The sequence below is a fragment of the Artibeus jamaicensis genome, unplaced genomic scaffold, assembly GCF_021234435.1.
Source record: "Artibeus jamaicensis isolate MK-2021 breed Jamaican fruit bat unplaced genomic scaffold, CSHL_Jam_final contig_332, whole genome shotgun sequence".
NCBI lineage: Eukaryota > Metazoa > Chordata > Mammalia > Chiroptera > Phyllostomidae > Artibeus > Artibeus jamaicensis.
In genome coordinates this window covers 188,089-204,872 of record NW_026521788.1, presented here as the reverse complement: position 1 = coordinate 204,872, position 16,784 = coordinate 188,089, and the positions used below count along the sequence as shown (strand labels likewise).

At 35.0% G+C, this 16,784-nt stretch overlaps 1 protein-coding gene across 3 annotated transcripts in view; it reads left to right on the top strand.

The window, feature by feature from the left end:
* The window catches only part of TBC1D12 (TBC1 domain family member 12), an 86,606-nt gene that overhangs the window by 27,421 nt on the left and 42,401 nt on the right, over positions 1 to 16,784 (top strand). The window contains exons 1-2 of one of the 3 annotated variants that reach the window (XM_037143011.2): positions 971 to 1,078; positions 4,629 to 4,665. Coding sequence is in view for 1 of the 3 variants with exons in the window: in XM_037143009.2 (XP_036998904.2) it covers positions 955 to 1,078 (124 nt within the window). In the remaining 2 variants the exon portion in view is untranslated. Of the gene's footprint in view, positions 1 to 954; positions 1,079 to 2,861; positions 2,916 to 4,628; positions 4,666 to 16,784 lie in introns of those variants that run through there. The other 2 variants (XM_037143009.2, XM_037143012.2) reach the window with 2 other exon arrangements.

Below are 16,784 nucleotides of genomic sequence, written 5' to 3'. Positions count from 1 at the left end.
AAATTTAAAGTATTTGGCTTTTTAAAAGTGATTTAATGAGGATTTAAACTTCATTCTGATCTTACTGTGACTGTAATGGTACTATAATACATATTGGAACTAGATTTTTTTTTTATTGTGGAGGTTATTTATTTATTTCATTTTTCTCCTTTTATCCTTTTCAGTGAGAACTTTTTCTTCTTTTAGTTGCAGTAAACTTTCTTGTATATACCTGTCCTAGAAAAAAAATGTATAATTTACATAAACCTGTTTTATGACAATGGAGGATCAGTTGATACCCTTTTGTTATAAACAATAACAAATTACTACTGAAAATCATTAAATAATATGTTCCCAAAAGATTTTTACTTAATCTTTTACATATTTTATACAGGTTCTCAAACTTTTTTGTTCTCAGTTTCTTGGCTTTTATTGTCAAGTGCATGTATAGTTAATTTGTCACTTTGTAGCTGATTCAGAGTGACAAATATTTGCTGATTCAAAGTAAATATTTACATTTTATTTATAGCTGTCGTTTTCTTTTCAATTTATTTCTCTAATGTCTCTTTTGATGATTCTTTTAATATTTGTTAGCCAGGTATTCTTGAGTCTTGTTAGTCTAATAGTGTTATAAGTAGTAGAAATAATTTTATTTAAAATTATTTTGTGCACCGGCTGGTGTGGCTTAGTGGATTGAGTGCCGGCCTGTGAACCAAAAGGTTACTGGTTCAATTCCCAGTCAGGGCACATGCCTAGATTGCGGTCCAGGTCCCCCATTTGGGGGCATGTGAGAAGCAACCACACATAGATGTTTCTCTCCATCTCTTTCTCCCTTCCATTCTCTAAAAATAAATAAATAAAGTCTTTTAAAAATTATTTTGTGTTTGTCTTGGGAATAAACACAGTTTAAAAATTATTAGTAAGTAGTTCCCTGGTTATAAAAAACACAATTCATGTAACTTTTATGTGTTTCAGAAACCTTTTTCTAAAAAGGACAAAGGACCTCAAATCAGTTGTCCATAGTGCTCCTGGCTGGAAATTATTTGGTAAAGTACCCCCCAGAGAGAATCTTCAGAAAACTTCTAAAATTATTCAGCAGGTAAGTACTAACATGACCATGTGTTTGTCTTAGCTTTTCAAAATTCTTTTCTTGGTAATTAAATCATACTCTGCTTTCATTTATCCTTATGCACATATAAAATTTTGGGATTATGGGTATATGTAGTAACATTAATACTTATTTTTAAAAACATTACAATTTTTCAGTTATCTTTTGTGGTTGTGAAATTTTTTTATTGGGCATTGATTTTGTTCCTTAGTTGCTCCTTGGATAGCTTTTTGTTGTTTTGCTTTGGCGGCAGTTAGCTCACTACTCTCACCACAGACTTTGACTTCTAATTGAACATGGTGGCATTTGCCAACTGCACAAATTTTATGGATATAGTTAGTTGTGAACTTACAAAACAGTAAAAAGTAAAGACTGAGTAGATTTTGAAATTGAACTCTTTTCTTGGTTACTTTTCTGGTGGTCTGCCTAAACCAAGGACTTTGTGGGATGGGTGGGTACATAATCTGTTTTAGTAATTTAGGAACTAATTCTTCTAATATCTGTATTACTATTCATATTCTTGCACTTTTAAGAATTTCAGATTTTATTTGACTCCTTAATACACAGGTGGCAAACACAAGGCCTACAGGCAAAATATGGTCTTCCACCTTGTTTTATCCTGCCCTGCACCTTGTTTCTACCCAGTGGCAGCACCGAGCTCTCGCTTAACGGTTAAGGAGTAGTTACATTTATACAGTCCTCAAATTACCTTTGGCCCTTTGAAGGCAACCGTGAGGCAACCTCGTGGTGAAAATGAGTTTGACACCCCTGCCTTAACAGAGCTAGGAGATCAAGACTGGAAAGCAGCAGGAGCGGATCGCTTTGTAGCATTTTTAAGATAGGAGAACTTATTGCTTAGAAAGAGTTATATAATAAATTTTCTATTTCTCTGCTTCCCAGTGCAGTTTATGAAATTAACAAAACCAGCCTTATAAAAAATAATTACCATAATTTGAATGAGGCAATAACCATCATTCAAATTGGAAAAAAATATCTTCCTTTAAGATTTTAATAGTGGTTTTTTTTTATGCTCAGAAGAAAAAGTGGTTTCGCAAGTAATATAAGAAAATAATTTTTAGATCTTTAAAAACATTTGTTATAGTTAATTTTATACACAATTAATTAAAATATTGACTAGTTTAAGTAGCTGCTGGGACTTAAAACGATGCTGATTCCCAAGGTGTGTGCTCAGGCACCCCATGTGCTGCAGCTAATGTAGGTCAGTGATATTCCACATCTGTCAGATACGATACAGACTGTCAGCTTGAGGTAACATAAAATTTCAGTATTAAATGGCACTGTGTTCTTTTCTGTGGCATTATATTTTTGTGAATCTGTTTCTGAGGTTGTTTTGATAAAAATCAGATACTGTGCAAACATCATTGTGGAACAGGAAATGAGGGCGATGGTGTCCAGTTTGATTTCAAGTTCTGTGAAATTATATAGTGCATAAAAGGTATAGATGCCCAATTAGTCATTAACTGTAGTTGTTTAAGAGTGAAATAGAACTTTTTGTCTTTAACTTATGTATATTATTTTTTCAAATGGCTACTAAGTTTAGTACATAAATGCTATTAAATTATTGGACATAACCACTGTAGTTATTAAACAGAACAATTAGATAGCTTTGTTGGTTTGGGGGACACTATGAAAAACTATGGAGACTTTAAGGGTACTGATAACCAAAAAAGTTTGGGAATCTTTGCTATCTCAGCATCTTAAATTTTAACTTTTTTTTGTTAAGTCTGAAAGTAACTTCTCTTGTTTAGAGTTTTCCAGAAGACCAAGTTCGCCCTCTAGAGGCAAAACAGTGGTCTTGCTATTGAAGGTTTGTATTCTTATTTTATGGTAGTTTATCTTGAATATGCATGTGCAGTATTTTTTTATATCTTTATGTAGACTGACATTATATACTATCTTATACTAGGTACCTAAATAAATTACTGGGTGGATAATTGTTTGTTCATTGACACTCCCTATGCCTTTAATCTGTTTTTAATTTTGGAAAGCCACATTCTCTCTTTTTTATGTATATTGTATGAAAATTTGATGACTGGTTAGGAAAAGAACTTTTATTTTCATATAGGAAGGAGTGGAATTAAAATGCAGTTGCTGTCCTCTACAGCACCTTCTCTGGCTTGGTAAATGGTCATTTCTCCCAGCTACTTCTTTTAATTTTTGAACTTTACAGTTGTGTGTAGGTACTAGTATGTATTTTGGTGCCTTTTTCATGGGTCTCTTTGTTTTGGGGAGATGTGATGATGGTGAAATTGTTCTTTTGACCCTTTTCCACCCTCGAAGATGTATCTCTTTCAGCGTGTAATGAGACATGTTTCTGCCTCTCTCTCTCTGTACTTCCATGTGTCCTCTGCTCCCCATTCATCTCTTTGCTGTCCTCTTCCTTGCCATTGTCATTCTCCAGGAGGACATAATTTTCTCTTATTAGTAATAATATATTTACAGCTTTGTGTCTGAGACACAAATGTCTATGAAACATTTTTTAACAGCCCTGACTTTTAAACTTTGTAAAACATTATGAATGTAAAACTATATTTTAGCTCCTTTACCATGTACTCCTTTCAAATGGATGTTATATGTTTGGAATCAGAAATTAAAAATGAAGATATTGCCAGTAAAGCCATGAAGAATGTTAGGACACATCTGTCATGTTTTGGGGTAGGTTGTTAAGTTATTAATTAAGGCTGTAGAAAATGAATGTAGTTAGTAATTCAAGTGTAAATCTGCCTGAAAAATTGAGCAGTGCTAAAAGTACTATAATCAATTCCTTTGAGCTTTCTAAAGATGCCTTACTTGCTTTTAAGTGACAAAATAGAAAATATATTGGAGATTAGAATACTAGTATTATTTTATAGTATAATTTTTGAAAGCAGATATTTGGGATATGTTTGCCATATTTTAAAGTGTAAGTGTAGTTATGTTGTTGGGTCAGACTTTTTTTCTTTAGTGGAAAGATATATGGTTATAAACTAATTGTATAGGAAAGTAAGGTTTGATTTATAAACTTTTTCTCTGATTGTTTGATTACACAAATAACACGACTATATTCTCAATAAAATATAAAACATTATAGAAGATACATTTCATTTCACTTTCCCTTCACATTTTTAGGCTTTTTAAAATTTATTTTTCACATGGAAAACATAATTATTTTTTCATGTGTGTATATATGGTGTTACATAAATTTTTTTGTAACATTTCAAAAACGAAATGTCTATGTATATATATTTTTATTTTGCTTAATTTACATGTTGTATAGCTTTTCAGAGATGCATAAAGTTTATAAGTGAAAGGTAGTTGTAGATTAAATATTTTTAAACTGTATTCTTATAGTAAATTATATTAAAGATCTAATCAATTTTAGCTCTTCATATTCATTAACAGTGAAGAAACATAAAAATCATTTTAGGATAAGACCAAAGTCAAACTGATTCAAGTTTGGCATTTAACTTAGTCACTTCCCAAATCACATGAATATCCATAATATTATTTTATGAGGATTATCACGTGTGTTCTCTTGCAGGTGTGAAATTCCTGCTTGTGGCCTTTTGAACCAGTTGGTGAGCCATGTTAAAAATTGCATCTATTAATTATAAATAGTACTTCAGTTATACTGTAGTTCAATTGACCTGTTGTTTTTTTCTAAAAATTAATAGGCTAAAATTTGAATACAGCTGCATAGTTTATCTTATGACCTCCAAACTGCAAGTGAAAATGAGTACAGATGAGCCACATTATGTGTACTTGAACATGATTGCATACGAGATTGAATGTGTATAACCCTTTTGACATCAGATTGACCATCTTTCAGTGGAAAGTAATCTTTTCTTTTTTTGCTAAGCACTGTTTTTATATTGGCACCTTTAATGAGAAAATGAGATTGTAGTACTTAGGTGATGTTTCAGAATTTTCATCATTCATGCATTTTTTTTTAGTGAAGTTTTAGTTCAGTGATTGAATACCTCATGTAACTTTTTACAGACAAGGAAAAAAGTTTTAAGACAGTAGACTGATTTCTTAAACTGAGCACTTTATTTATTAATTAATTAATTTTTAAAAGGTTTTATTTATGTATTTTAGAGAGGGAGGAAGGTAAGGGGAAAGAGAGGGAGAGAAACATTGATTGGTTGCCTCTCCCATGCATCCCAAACGGGGGGGGGGGTTGGCCAGGCCCACAACCCACATATGTGCCCTGACCAGGAATCAGACCAGCAACCTTTGACTCTGCAGGACGACACTCAACCAACTGAGCCACTGTGACCAGGGTTTAATCTGAACACTTTAAATTGTGTAAAAGTAGGATAGGTCACTCATCATTTAAACCTTTGCTTTTGGAATTTTTATACTGTAGGAACAGTAACATAGAAAGGACTTGAATACATGTGCTTTGTGAGCAGTAGCTAAATATATAACCATTTCATGAGTGTTAGAGCTTGATTTTCTGGTTACTAACTTTATTAGTCTGTGTAGCATTAGAATATTTGAAAAGAGTTTATTGGCTTTAATTATGATTAAATATTGATATCTTTGGTGTAATACTGAATACCACAAAAAATAATTACTTCTTTCATTTTTGTTCAGTTGTGGAGTGACTGAACTATGTTCACTATTTTTGAGAAGTTTAAAAATGTTACACCCTTGCATGTTTATTTTCACCTTTATTTACCTAATATATTGTTACCTTGAAAAGGTAGTGAATAACTACCTTTGCAGCTGCATTTGTGTACTTTATTTATAGTTCAAGATAAATTATTGTGTGAGAATAAATTGATTTTATAAAAGTTAATTTGTGTGCTCTAAAGATTGAGGGAGGAATTTATAACAGCTCTGGATCTGAGCAACCAGGATAGGGAGGAGTATGAACCACAAGAGAGAAGCTTAAGTGAGTTAAACTAAGAGAGTAAGAACAACAAATTCTCAAAATCAGTAGGGTAGGATTTGGGAGAAATTTTTTTCCTGTTGTCAGAGACAGACTTGGAAATGCTCTTGATTGCTTGTTGTATGATTCCATAAATACAGTTGAATATCGGAGTTATGGTAAAAGTTGTATTTACTTTATATTTATGTTGGGTTTATATATTACGTTAGGCTTCAAATTAGACTAAACAAAATTAGACTAACGTTGCAAAAATAAAGTTTACTAAAGCACTCCTGTATGCCAGAGGGTTATGAAATACTTTGCTTCAAGGTTTCTGTCAAGTTTGAATTATCGGATGGGTTTTTTAAAAAAATATTTTATTTATTTATTTTTAGAGAGAGGGGAAAGGAAAGTGAAAGAGAGGGAAAGAAACATCAGTGTGTGGTGGCCTCTTGCACACCACCCATTAGGGACTTAGATGGCAACCCAGGCATGTGCCCTGATTGGGAATTGAACCAGCAACCCTTTGGTTCACAGGCCCACACTCAGTCTATTGAGCCACACCAGCGAGGGCTGGGATGAGTTTTTATCTCTACTAATTGATAGATTCTGGAAGAAAATTTAGAATTTGTAAAGACATATTAATTGGCTTAACCCCCTCTACTGCAAGCATGAAGGTTTCCCTGGCTCTTGGATCAAGTTCAGGGAGAGAACTGTTTTATTGTGAGCAGACATGGTCTTGATGGGGTAGAAATGTCCCCATGGGGAATTTCTTCTATTTCTGAAATGTTGCTCTGATTCTCTATATAAACTGTTCACAACTTTTGAAATGTGAGAGTTTACTTACTAATTGTGAGTTTAACATTAACCCCTTTAGGAGAGAATTAATGTCCACTGAAACTAAACATTGAGTTAATGTATATGGTGGGGCAAAAGTTGGTTTACAGGTGTCGGTATGGGAAACAATACAGTAATTAAATAATAATAACAATAAACTCTCTGTTTCATATACTCACAATTGTAAACCTACTTTTGCCCCATCCTGTATATGTATCAGACTGCTTTGGTTTTCATATTGTCTTGGAAAGAGAAGCTCCATATTCTCCCCAGCTCCTGCACTTGATTTCTTTAAGGCATTATTCAAAGACTCCTGCCACCCTCCTTCTGAACCCATAGTTTGGTCTCTTTTCCCCTTTCCCACCTAGTACACCTTTCTGGTAGATCTCTTTAGCCGTAGAGCCCAAGGCATCAGAGTGTGGTATAGCCTTGGACTCTGAAAGGTTCAGAAACTCTAAACCCTTTCTCTAGCAGAAATTGAAGGGCAAAATTCTTGACTTGATCCTGGATTCTTCTCTAGGATTATCTGGCTTTCATTTTATTTCGATGAGTGCATAATTTATTCAACATACATTTACTGTGCTTAAATACAATAGTCTTGAGTCAGGTTCTTGGGATATAAATAAATGAGTTCTAGCTTTTGAATTATTCCAGTATAACTATATGTGGAGGGGAGGTGGAGAGGTTCATATACCGTTTTGTATGGTGAGTGCTGTAGTTTAGTTGTGAACAAAGTCTGAGAATACAGATGAATGATTATGTTGTGGGTATACTAGTAGTAGTTCACCAAGCAGACAAGGTAGGGAAAACCATCCCGGAAAGAGGAAGTTGAATGGGCGCACCAGGAATTCACAAGACTTCTTAGTTAGTAGGCCAGTATATCAGGGATGTGGAGTAGATGGTCAAGGGTCATTAGCCACAAGGGTTAGAGAGCTGGGATTTATCAAAAATGCTGTAAAATAAGGCACTGATACTACAAATTCATATATCAGAAAAGTAACTCTGGGGGCATTTTACAAGTTATATTACAAAGGGTGGGTTTGCAAATGAGGACATTAAAATTTATTATAGTTTTCTGTGATCCTGTTCCCAAACACAGTGGCTAACCTAGGGAACATGTTAAGGATACAGGTCCGTTGGCCATATACATTAGGTTTTAATGTCAGTTTTGTTTTCTCAATTCTTATATTTTTAGTTGGTTCTTTTTCAGATCTGCTGTATCACTTTTTACAGTTTACAGTTCCTTACTGAAATTTCAAGCTTGTCCTTTATCTCCTTAAAACATAGTAAATACAGTTGTTTCGTTGCCAGTGTTTGATAATTCCAATGTCTGGAAATTCTGTAGGTCTGTTTGTATTGAATGTTGTTCCTGACAGTTTTTGTTAGCAGATGCTATTTTTATCTTTGTATGTGCCTAGTTACCTTTGATCGGGTGTTAGGTATAATATTTATTTGAAACATAATATGTATAAAACTATTCCTTTAGAAATTTACATTTGTGTGTCTTAGGTGCCTGATTGGCACAAGTTTGTATAGTTTTTTCATCTATCCAGATGAGGCAAAGTTCAGATAAAGTCTGTTTTGGCCATTTTTCTTATTAAGCCGTAAAAGTTTACTATTGTTAAACCAACTTTGCATTTCTGAGATAAACTCCAGGTAGTCATATAATTATTATCCATTCTGTAGGTTGATGGATTCAATTTGAGTATATGTGTATGTTTTTAAATTGACATGCTTTATTTTTTTTAGCAGCTCTGGATTCACAGCAAAATTTGAGCAGAAAGTACAGAGAGCTTCTGTATACCCTCTGTCCCCACACACCCACAACCTCCTCCACACAGTGTGGTACACTTGTTACAGTGAACCCGCACTGATGCACTGCTATCCGCCAAAGTCTGTGGTTTACGTCAGGGTTCACCCTGTGTGTGTATGTTCTGTGGGTTTTGACGAATGTATGATGAGATGTATTCACCATTATAGCATCATACAGGATAATTTCTTTGCCCTAAAAATCCTTTCTGCTCTGTCTCTTTATCTTTCCCTACTCTCTTAATCCCTGGCAACCAATTAACTTTTTAGTGGTTCCATATTTTTGTTTTTCCTTAATGTTAAACAGTTGGAATAATAAAGTATGCAGCCTTTTTATATTGCCTTCTTTCACTTAGTAATATGCATTTATTCACTTTATGTCTTTTCGTGGCCTGAAAGCTCACTTTTCTTAGTGTTGAATAATATTTTAATGTTTGGATGGTACCTCAGTTCATTTATCTATTTACATCTTGAGGTACATCTTGGTTGCTTCCGAGTTTGGCAATAATGAATAAAGCTGTAGTAAACATTTGTGTGCAGATTTTCTTTTGATATGTTTTTATTTCATTTGGGTAAATACCAAGGAGTTTGATTGCTAGATCATATGGTCAGTGGATGTTTATTTTTGTAGGAAACAGCCAAACTGTTTTCCAAAGTGGCTGTATCATTTTGTATTCCCACCAGCAATGCATGAGAGTTCTATTGTTCCACATCCTCACCAGCATTTGGTGTTGTCAGTGTTTGGGATTTTGGCCATTCTAATTGATATGTAGTAGGATCTTATTGTTTTAATTTGCAATGCCCTGTTAACATAGGAAGTTTAGAACATCTTTTTATATATTTCACGTGTTTACTTGCCATCTGTATGTCTTTAGTGAAATGTCTCTTCAGATCTTTTGCCATTAAAAAATATTTTATTTATTTATTTTTAGAGAAGGGGAAAGAGAGGGAGAGAGAAACATCATTGTGTAACTACACATTGCCTCTTGCGTGCCCCCTACCAGGGACCTGATCTGCAACCCAGGCATGTGCCCTGACTGGGAATTGAACTGGTGACCCTTTGGTTCGCAGTCTGGCCTGCAATTCACTGAGCCATACCAGCCAGGGCTCCGTTTTTTAATTGGATTGTTCACTTTCCTATAACAATAAAGACAGAACTCAACAGAATTTCAGGAGTCTTTTTTAATACTAGTTATATAGTACTCCTTTATTAAGTGTATCTTTTGCAGATATTTCCTTCCCCTTTGTCTTCCTTGTCTTTTCATTTTCTTGACGGTATCTTTCCCAGAGCCAAAGTTTTCAATTTTAATGAAGTCCTGCTTCTCAGTTATTTCTTTGATGGGTCATGCCTTTGGTGTTATATCTAATTACATTATCTACCCTGGCCAGGTAGCTCAGTTGGTTAGAGTGTTGTCCTGATGCACCAAGGTTGCAGGTTTGATCTCTAGTCAGAGCACATACAAGGAGCAACCAATGAATGCATAAATAAGTGAAACATTAAATCATTCTTTCTCTCAGTAAGTAAATAAATTAAAATTTTTCTTTTTACTGAGACCTTTATGCTAAGTGAAATAATCCATTTGGTGAAAGACATATACCTATGATCTCATTTATAAGACAAATCTAACAAGAAAACAAACTAACAAGCAAAATAGAACCAGAGGCAAAGAAAAGTAGAGCAGACTGACAGCTGCCAGAGGGAAGGGAGAGGGGATAATGGTGGAAAAGAAGGGGAAGGGATCAAAGAACATGCCTGAGTGACCCACGGACGTGGACAATGGCATGGGGATTGACTCTCAGAGCTGGAGTCGGGGTGGGGACAGGTGGGTGGGTTGGGTGGAGAGGGGCAAAGGGGGAAAAATTGGAGCAACTGTAAAAGGATAACAATAATAATAAATAAAGATATTGATTATCATACCCTTACAGTTTTTTATTTTACATTCTGATCTATTATTTTTTATGAAGAGTGTAAGGTTTGTGTTTAGATTCTTTTTTTTTTTTTGCATGTAGATGTCCAGGATTCTGATAGTCAATAGACTATCTTCGATCCATTATATTGCCTTTGTTCTTTTGTCAAAGATCAGCTGACTGTATTTATGTTGGTCTGTTTATGGGCTGTCTCTTCTTTTCTATTGATCTATTTATTTATTTTGTCAGTACCACACATTTATTTCTAAATAAAATACTGTGGTGATTACTGTAGCTTTAGTAAATCTTGAAATCAGGTAGTGTTCATCTTCCAACTGTGTTCTCCTTTAATGCTGAGTTTATTATTCTGGGTCTTTTGCCTCTACATAGAAATTTTAGAATCATTTTCTCAGTATGCACAAAATAACTTGCTGGGAATTTGATTGGGATTATGTTGAATCTGTAGATAAAGTTGAGAAGAGCTGATATCTTGACAGGACTGATTCTACACCAGTGTGAATTATTTCTCCATTTATTTTGTTCTTTGATATCTTTTGTTAGAGTTTTGTAGTTTTTCTCATGTAGATCTTGTGCATACTTTATTAGATTTATACCTAAGTGCTAAAGTAAATACTAATTTGTTTTAAATATCTGCTTGTTCATTGCTGGTACATAGGAAAATGACTTTCCTTGTATCTGCAACCTTGCTATAATTGCTTATTCATTCCAGGAGTTGTTTTATTTTTGTCTATACTTTTGGATTTTCTAGATAGACAATCATGTAATCTGTGATCAAAGACAGTTTTATTTCTTCCTGCCCAATCAGTGTACCTTTTATTTCCCTTTCTTTTCTTATTGTATTGGTTAAGATTTCCTATACGATGTTGACAAGCAGTGGTGGGAGGGGCCATCCTTGCCTTATTCTTGGCTTAGCAAGAAAGATTTAAGGTGTTCACTATTAAATGTGAGATAGCTACAGGTGGGTTTTAATTTTTTTGTAGACGTTCTTTGTCAGGTTGAGAAAGTACTCTTCTATGCAAAATTAGAATTTTTGTCATGAATGGGTGTGGATTTTATCAAAAGCTTTTTCTGTGTTTATTAATATGATAATCTGTTTTTTCTCCTTTAGCATCTTAATGTGATGCATTACATTGATTTACTTTCAAATGTTGAGCTAGCCTTGCATGATAAATCCCCTTTGGTCATGGTGTGTAATCCTTTTTGTACATTGTTCAATTCAACTTGCTAATAGTACTTTGTTGAGGTTATTTGTGTCTATGTTCATGTGAGATGCTGTTCTGTGGCTTGCTTTTCTTGTAATGTCTTTGCTTGTTTCGACGTTAGGGTAATGCTGGCCTGAAAGATTAAGTTAGGAAGTATTCCCTCTGCTTGAGTCTTCTGGAAGAGATTTTAGAGAAGTGGTATCATTTCTTCCCTGTTTGGTAGAATTGGCCAGTGAACTCATTTGAACCAGGTACTCTTGAAAAGAATATGTATCCTGCAGATGTTGGGTGAATGTTTTATAAATCTCAGATATGTTAGATGATGATGTTGTTCAAGTCTTGTGTAATTTTGCTGATTTTCACTTTACTTGTTCTATTAATTTCTGAGAGAGAAGTAATATAGTATCCACCTCAAGCTACTTGGCTTTTTCTCCTTTTGTTCCATGTGTTTTGAAGCTTTGTTTTTGTATCTTCTTGATGAATTGACTTCTTTAACATCTTGTGTTAGTTTAAGTATGTGAAAAAAATCTAGTCTCACAAAGATATGTGGGTAGTAGAGGGAAGACTATTAAAATATAGCCTTTTCAGATAATTATGGATATTCTTTGACATCACTCAAAACTCATAAAGGTAAGTTTTACTGTGGAATCTGAAATCATATAACTTTGTTATATTAAAATCCATTGATCTCTTTTGTACTTTGAATGGGTGATTCTTACCTGCACATGGTTTTGCATTGATCATTTAGAAAATACTGGTTCACCGTGTTATACAGATCATTCAAATGTTATAACATTTTATTATACAATAACAATAAATTATAGTAATATCTGCTATAGTAATAACAATAAAATATAGCAATATAGTAAGTATTGGGCACTCTCAAACATATGGTGCCTTTTACAAGTTTTACAGAATTTATTTTTCACTTTAAAAGTTGACTTTTATTATTGGCAATGATTGCTTTCAGTTGCTTTATTTGAAATTACTGACTCAGGTTTTTGTTTTAATAAACGTTTTATGTTGTTATAACTTTAGATTTACAGAAAGGTTGAAAAGAAAATATAGGGCAGTCCTGTATATTCCTCATTCAGTTTTCCCTAATGTTAACTTCTTTCACTACTCTGGGCCGTTAACAAAACTAAGAAACCAACATTGGTACATTACTATTAAGTAAACTTCAGACTTAATTTGGATTTTACCAGTTTATGCTAATGTTCTTTTTTTAGTTTCAGGATCCAATCCAGAATACCATATTGTGTTTCATTATTGTGTTTCTTTGTCTCTGTGGCCTTTGACAGTTTCTCTTGATTTATGACCTTGATACTTTCAAGGAATACTGTACAGGTATTTTTCAGAATGTTCCTTGAAACAAAAGTTCTGTGATTTCTTTTCAAATTATTTTAAATTTATGTATTGATTTTAGAGAGAGAGGAAGAGGGGGAAGAGAGAGAGAAACAGAAACATTGATTTATTGTTTCACTTATATATACATTGATTGGTTGATTCTTGTATGTGCTCTGACTGGGGATTGAACCTACAACCTTGGCATATCGGGATGATGCTTCAACCAACTTAGCCACCCGGCCAGAGCCTATTATTTCTTGTCTAACTTCAGTAAATCAATCTGACACTAACTGTGTAGGGGTTCTTTTTTTACCCACACCAACCAATTCTTTGACACCAACTGGGTGTCCTATAATTCGGTTCAATTGTGGCACTATTTACTTAGAGTTAGCATCAGTTGCCACAGATTAAGGGAGTTCAGTCCTAGAAGACTGCATTCCCTGCCCCCAGCTTGAGATGCCAATCACAAGTCTCGGTTTTTAGTAAGATGTCCAACCAGCTAAATCAGAGACTCCCACCACTTTCTCCTTGGATTTGATAATTTGCTAGAATGGCTCACAGATCTCAGGAAAGCATTTTACTTACAAATTAACAGTTTATTATAAAATAAAGATGAAATTTATGAACAACCAGATGGAAGAGATACCTAGGGCAAGCTATATGGGAACGGGCATGCAGCTTGTGTGACCCTCTGGGTACGTCACCCTCCCCAACACAGGAGTGCTTCACTAAGTAGGCATAACTGATTGATTTATCAGTGAGTACCTCAACCTTTAGCACATCTCACCTCTTCAGAGCTCGGGGGGTGGGACTTAATCACGTGATTGGTCCCCCTAGCCACCATTTCCTGTCCTGAGGATATCTGGTAGTCTGTGCCACCGGTCAAGACACTTGTCATTTTGTACACTTCAAGGTAGAGACCAAATATATATACATATTTTTTATTTTGTCAGATCTTCAATTTGGGTTTGTCTGATGACTTACCTATGAATTGACTAGGATAATATTTTGGGGGGAGAAATACTATGGAAGTGAAGTGTCCACTTTGTCCAAATTTGAGAAAATGTCTGCCGGATAGCCATGTCAGAATAACTGTGGCTTGCTGTCAGTTTTTCTAGTAAGTAAAAATAGTGTTCATGATCAGAAGGTTTGTCCAGGTCACCACTCAAGTGATTGCATAGATACCTTTCCTCTAGACAACCAATGTACTTGGTGTGCAGCAGAAGTTCCTTATGTGTATGTCTCCTTTTGTCACATAGAATATTAGAGGTGTTTACCCATAGGCCAATATTTAATATAATTAATACTTTTTAATGTTCGATCATAGACATTCTTAAGTGAACCTTTTTTATAATTTGGTGTCATTGCTCTAATTTGTGCTAGGGCACTAATCTTACCCTTGCTTTAGCACCATTAGTGCTGTTCTCAGGACATTGACAAAGGCAAACTATTAGCACTATTATGTAAATAGTTTTGACTTCGCAGAGCCCCTGAGAGCATTTCTGAGTCACTGTTGAGAACAGCTGTGATAGGGCTTATGATAACTACCTTATTTTTGGGACTGTAAGACGCACTCCCCCAATTTGGGGAAAATGGGGGTACATCTTACAGTCTGAATGTGGCTGACCTGGCTTGCTGTGGTGGGGGGCAGTGGAGCGGGGTCACAGGTTATTAAATATTTTACCACATTTTTTGCTTCAAATTTTTTTTTCTATTTTCCTCCTCTAAAACCTAGGTGTGTCTTATAGTCTTAAAAATACAGTACCTTTAACTTATCATAATTTACTTTTTGTTTTTATTTATGTCTTAAGTGTTTTTATAGTTATCTATATTTACTATTTTTGTTGCTTATCATTTTTTTGTATACAGGGTAGAGCAAAGTAGATTTATAGTTGTTCATATGAAAATAATATGTCAATAAATAATACATGAATAAATTCTGTTTCTGTACTCACAACTGTAAACCTACTTTTGCCCCATCCTGTATAATCATGCTTTCATATGTTATATTCTTTCTGCCTGAAAATTTTTCTTTAAAATAGCTTATACTGCAGGCCTACTGGCAATAGATTCAGCTTTTGTTTTTCTGAAAAAAAAATGTATTGTACTTTTGAAAGATATTTTCTCTTGATATAGCATTCTAAGTCAACAGGGTTTTTCCCACCATTTTTTTCTTTCAGTATATTAAAGATTTTTCCATATCTCTGACTCGCACAGTTTCAGATGAATCTAAACAGGTCTCTTCTGAATGTCCCATGTATTCCATGATGACTTTCCATTCCAGTTGGTGGGAATGTGAGTTCTTCTCAGGCCTGAGTGAATTCTGGAAACTGTTTCATTCCCCAGAAGTTGTTTTCTGCCCAGCTTCGAGGCGTTCTGCCTTGCACATGTGCAGATCAGTATTCAGCTAAAGAACAAGAGGACTCCTCTGCAGATTTTTGGAGCTCTTTCTCAAAGGAGTGCTTTCTGTTACTCTCTGGCACACAAATTCTGGCCTTTCTTGGCCTTTCCAAACTAACTGCTAGGCTTTCTTTGAGTTCCCCCTTCCTGTACTGACGTCCACAATTGCCTCCACGTACAACACTGGGTGGTCATTAGGCTCACCTCGTTTGTTTCCCTTTTTCTAGGGATCACAGAGTCTGTTTTCAGGAAGAAAGTTGGATGAATTACCCAGTCCATCAAGTACAAATGTACTTAATTATTTTGAAAAAATTTTACCAGCACGTATATATAATTTTAGGAATATAGATAAAGATTTGAATTTATAATCACATACTCAAATAATATCTTTTATAAAGTAATATATTCAGAAATAGTACCTTTTTATTCAGTACTGTTTGCATATATTTTAAAAGATTTTATTTATTTATTTTTAAGAGACTTCCGTCAAGATGGAGGCATAGGTAGAAGCACTGTGCCTTTGTGCACAACTAAGTTTAAAAACAAAAAAGTTTTAGCAACAAAAACGCAGCCAAACCACAGAAAATTGAACTACACGGAAGTCTGACAACAATGAACCCTTCAGCCAAACCAGTAAGAGGGGCAGAGCCAGCAGCAGAGCAGGGTCAGGCAGGAAAGATCCACTGGACCGACCTGGGCGCGCAACCCAGATCCTCCAGCAGTTGTAGGCGGACCCACTGAGGGCACAAGGCGTTGGGTCCACTGAGGGTTGATCTCGGTCACACATTCACGTGCAGATAAACCAGTGAAAGAGCTAACAGTGAGAAAGACTGCGCAGGCCCCAGTGGCAGGAAGCAACAGAGGGAACTGCCATTGTCCCTCTCTGACCCGCCCCCACATACAGAGTCATAAAACAGCAACCTGGGGGGCCTCGCCCTGGTAAATAACTAAGGCTCTGCTCCTCATATGTAACAGGCACAAACAGATCAAAACATGACTCAAGAACAACTCAGAGCCCCAGAGCCAATAAATCTAAGCAATGAAGAAATAGCCAAACTTTCAGATGCAAAGTTCAAAACTCTGGTGATCAGGATGCTGACAGAACTCGTTGATTTTAGTCACAAATTAGAGGAACATATGGAAACTAAACTAATTGAAATGAAGGGAAATACACAGGAAACCAATAGTAATGGAAAGGAAACTGGGGCTCAAATCAAAGGAGTGGACCAGAAGGAGGAAAAAAATAACCAAACAGAAAAGGATGAAGAAACAAGAATTCAAAAAAATGAGGAGAGCC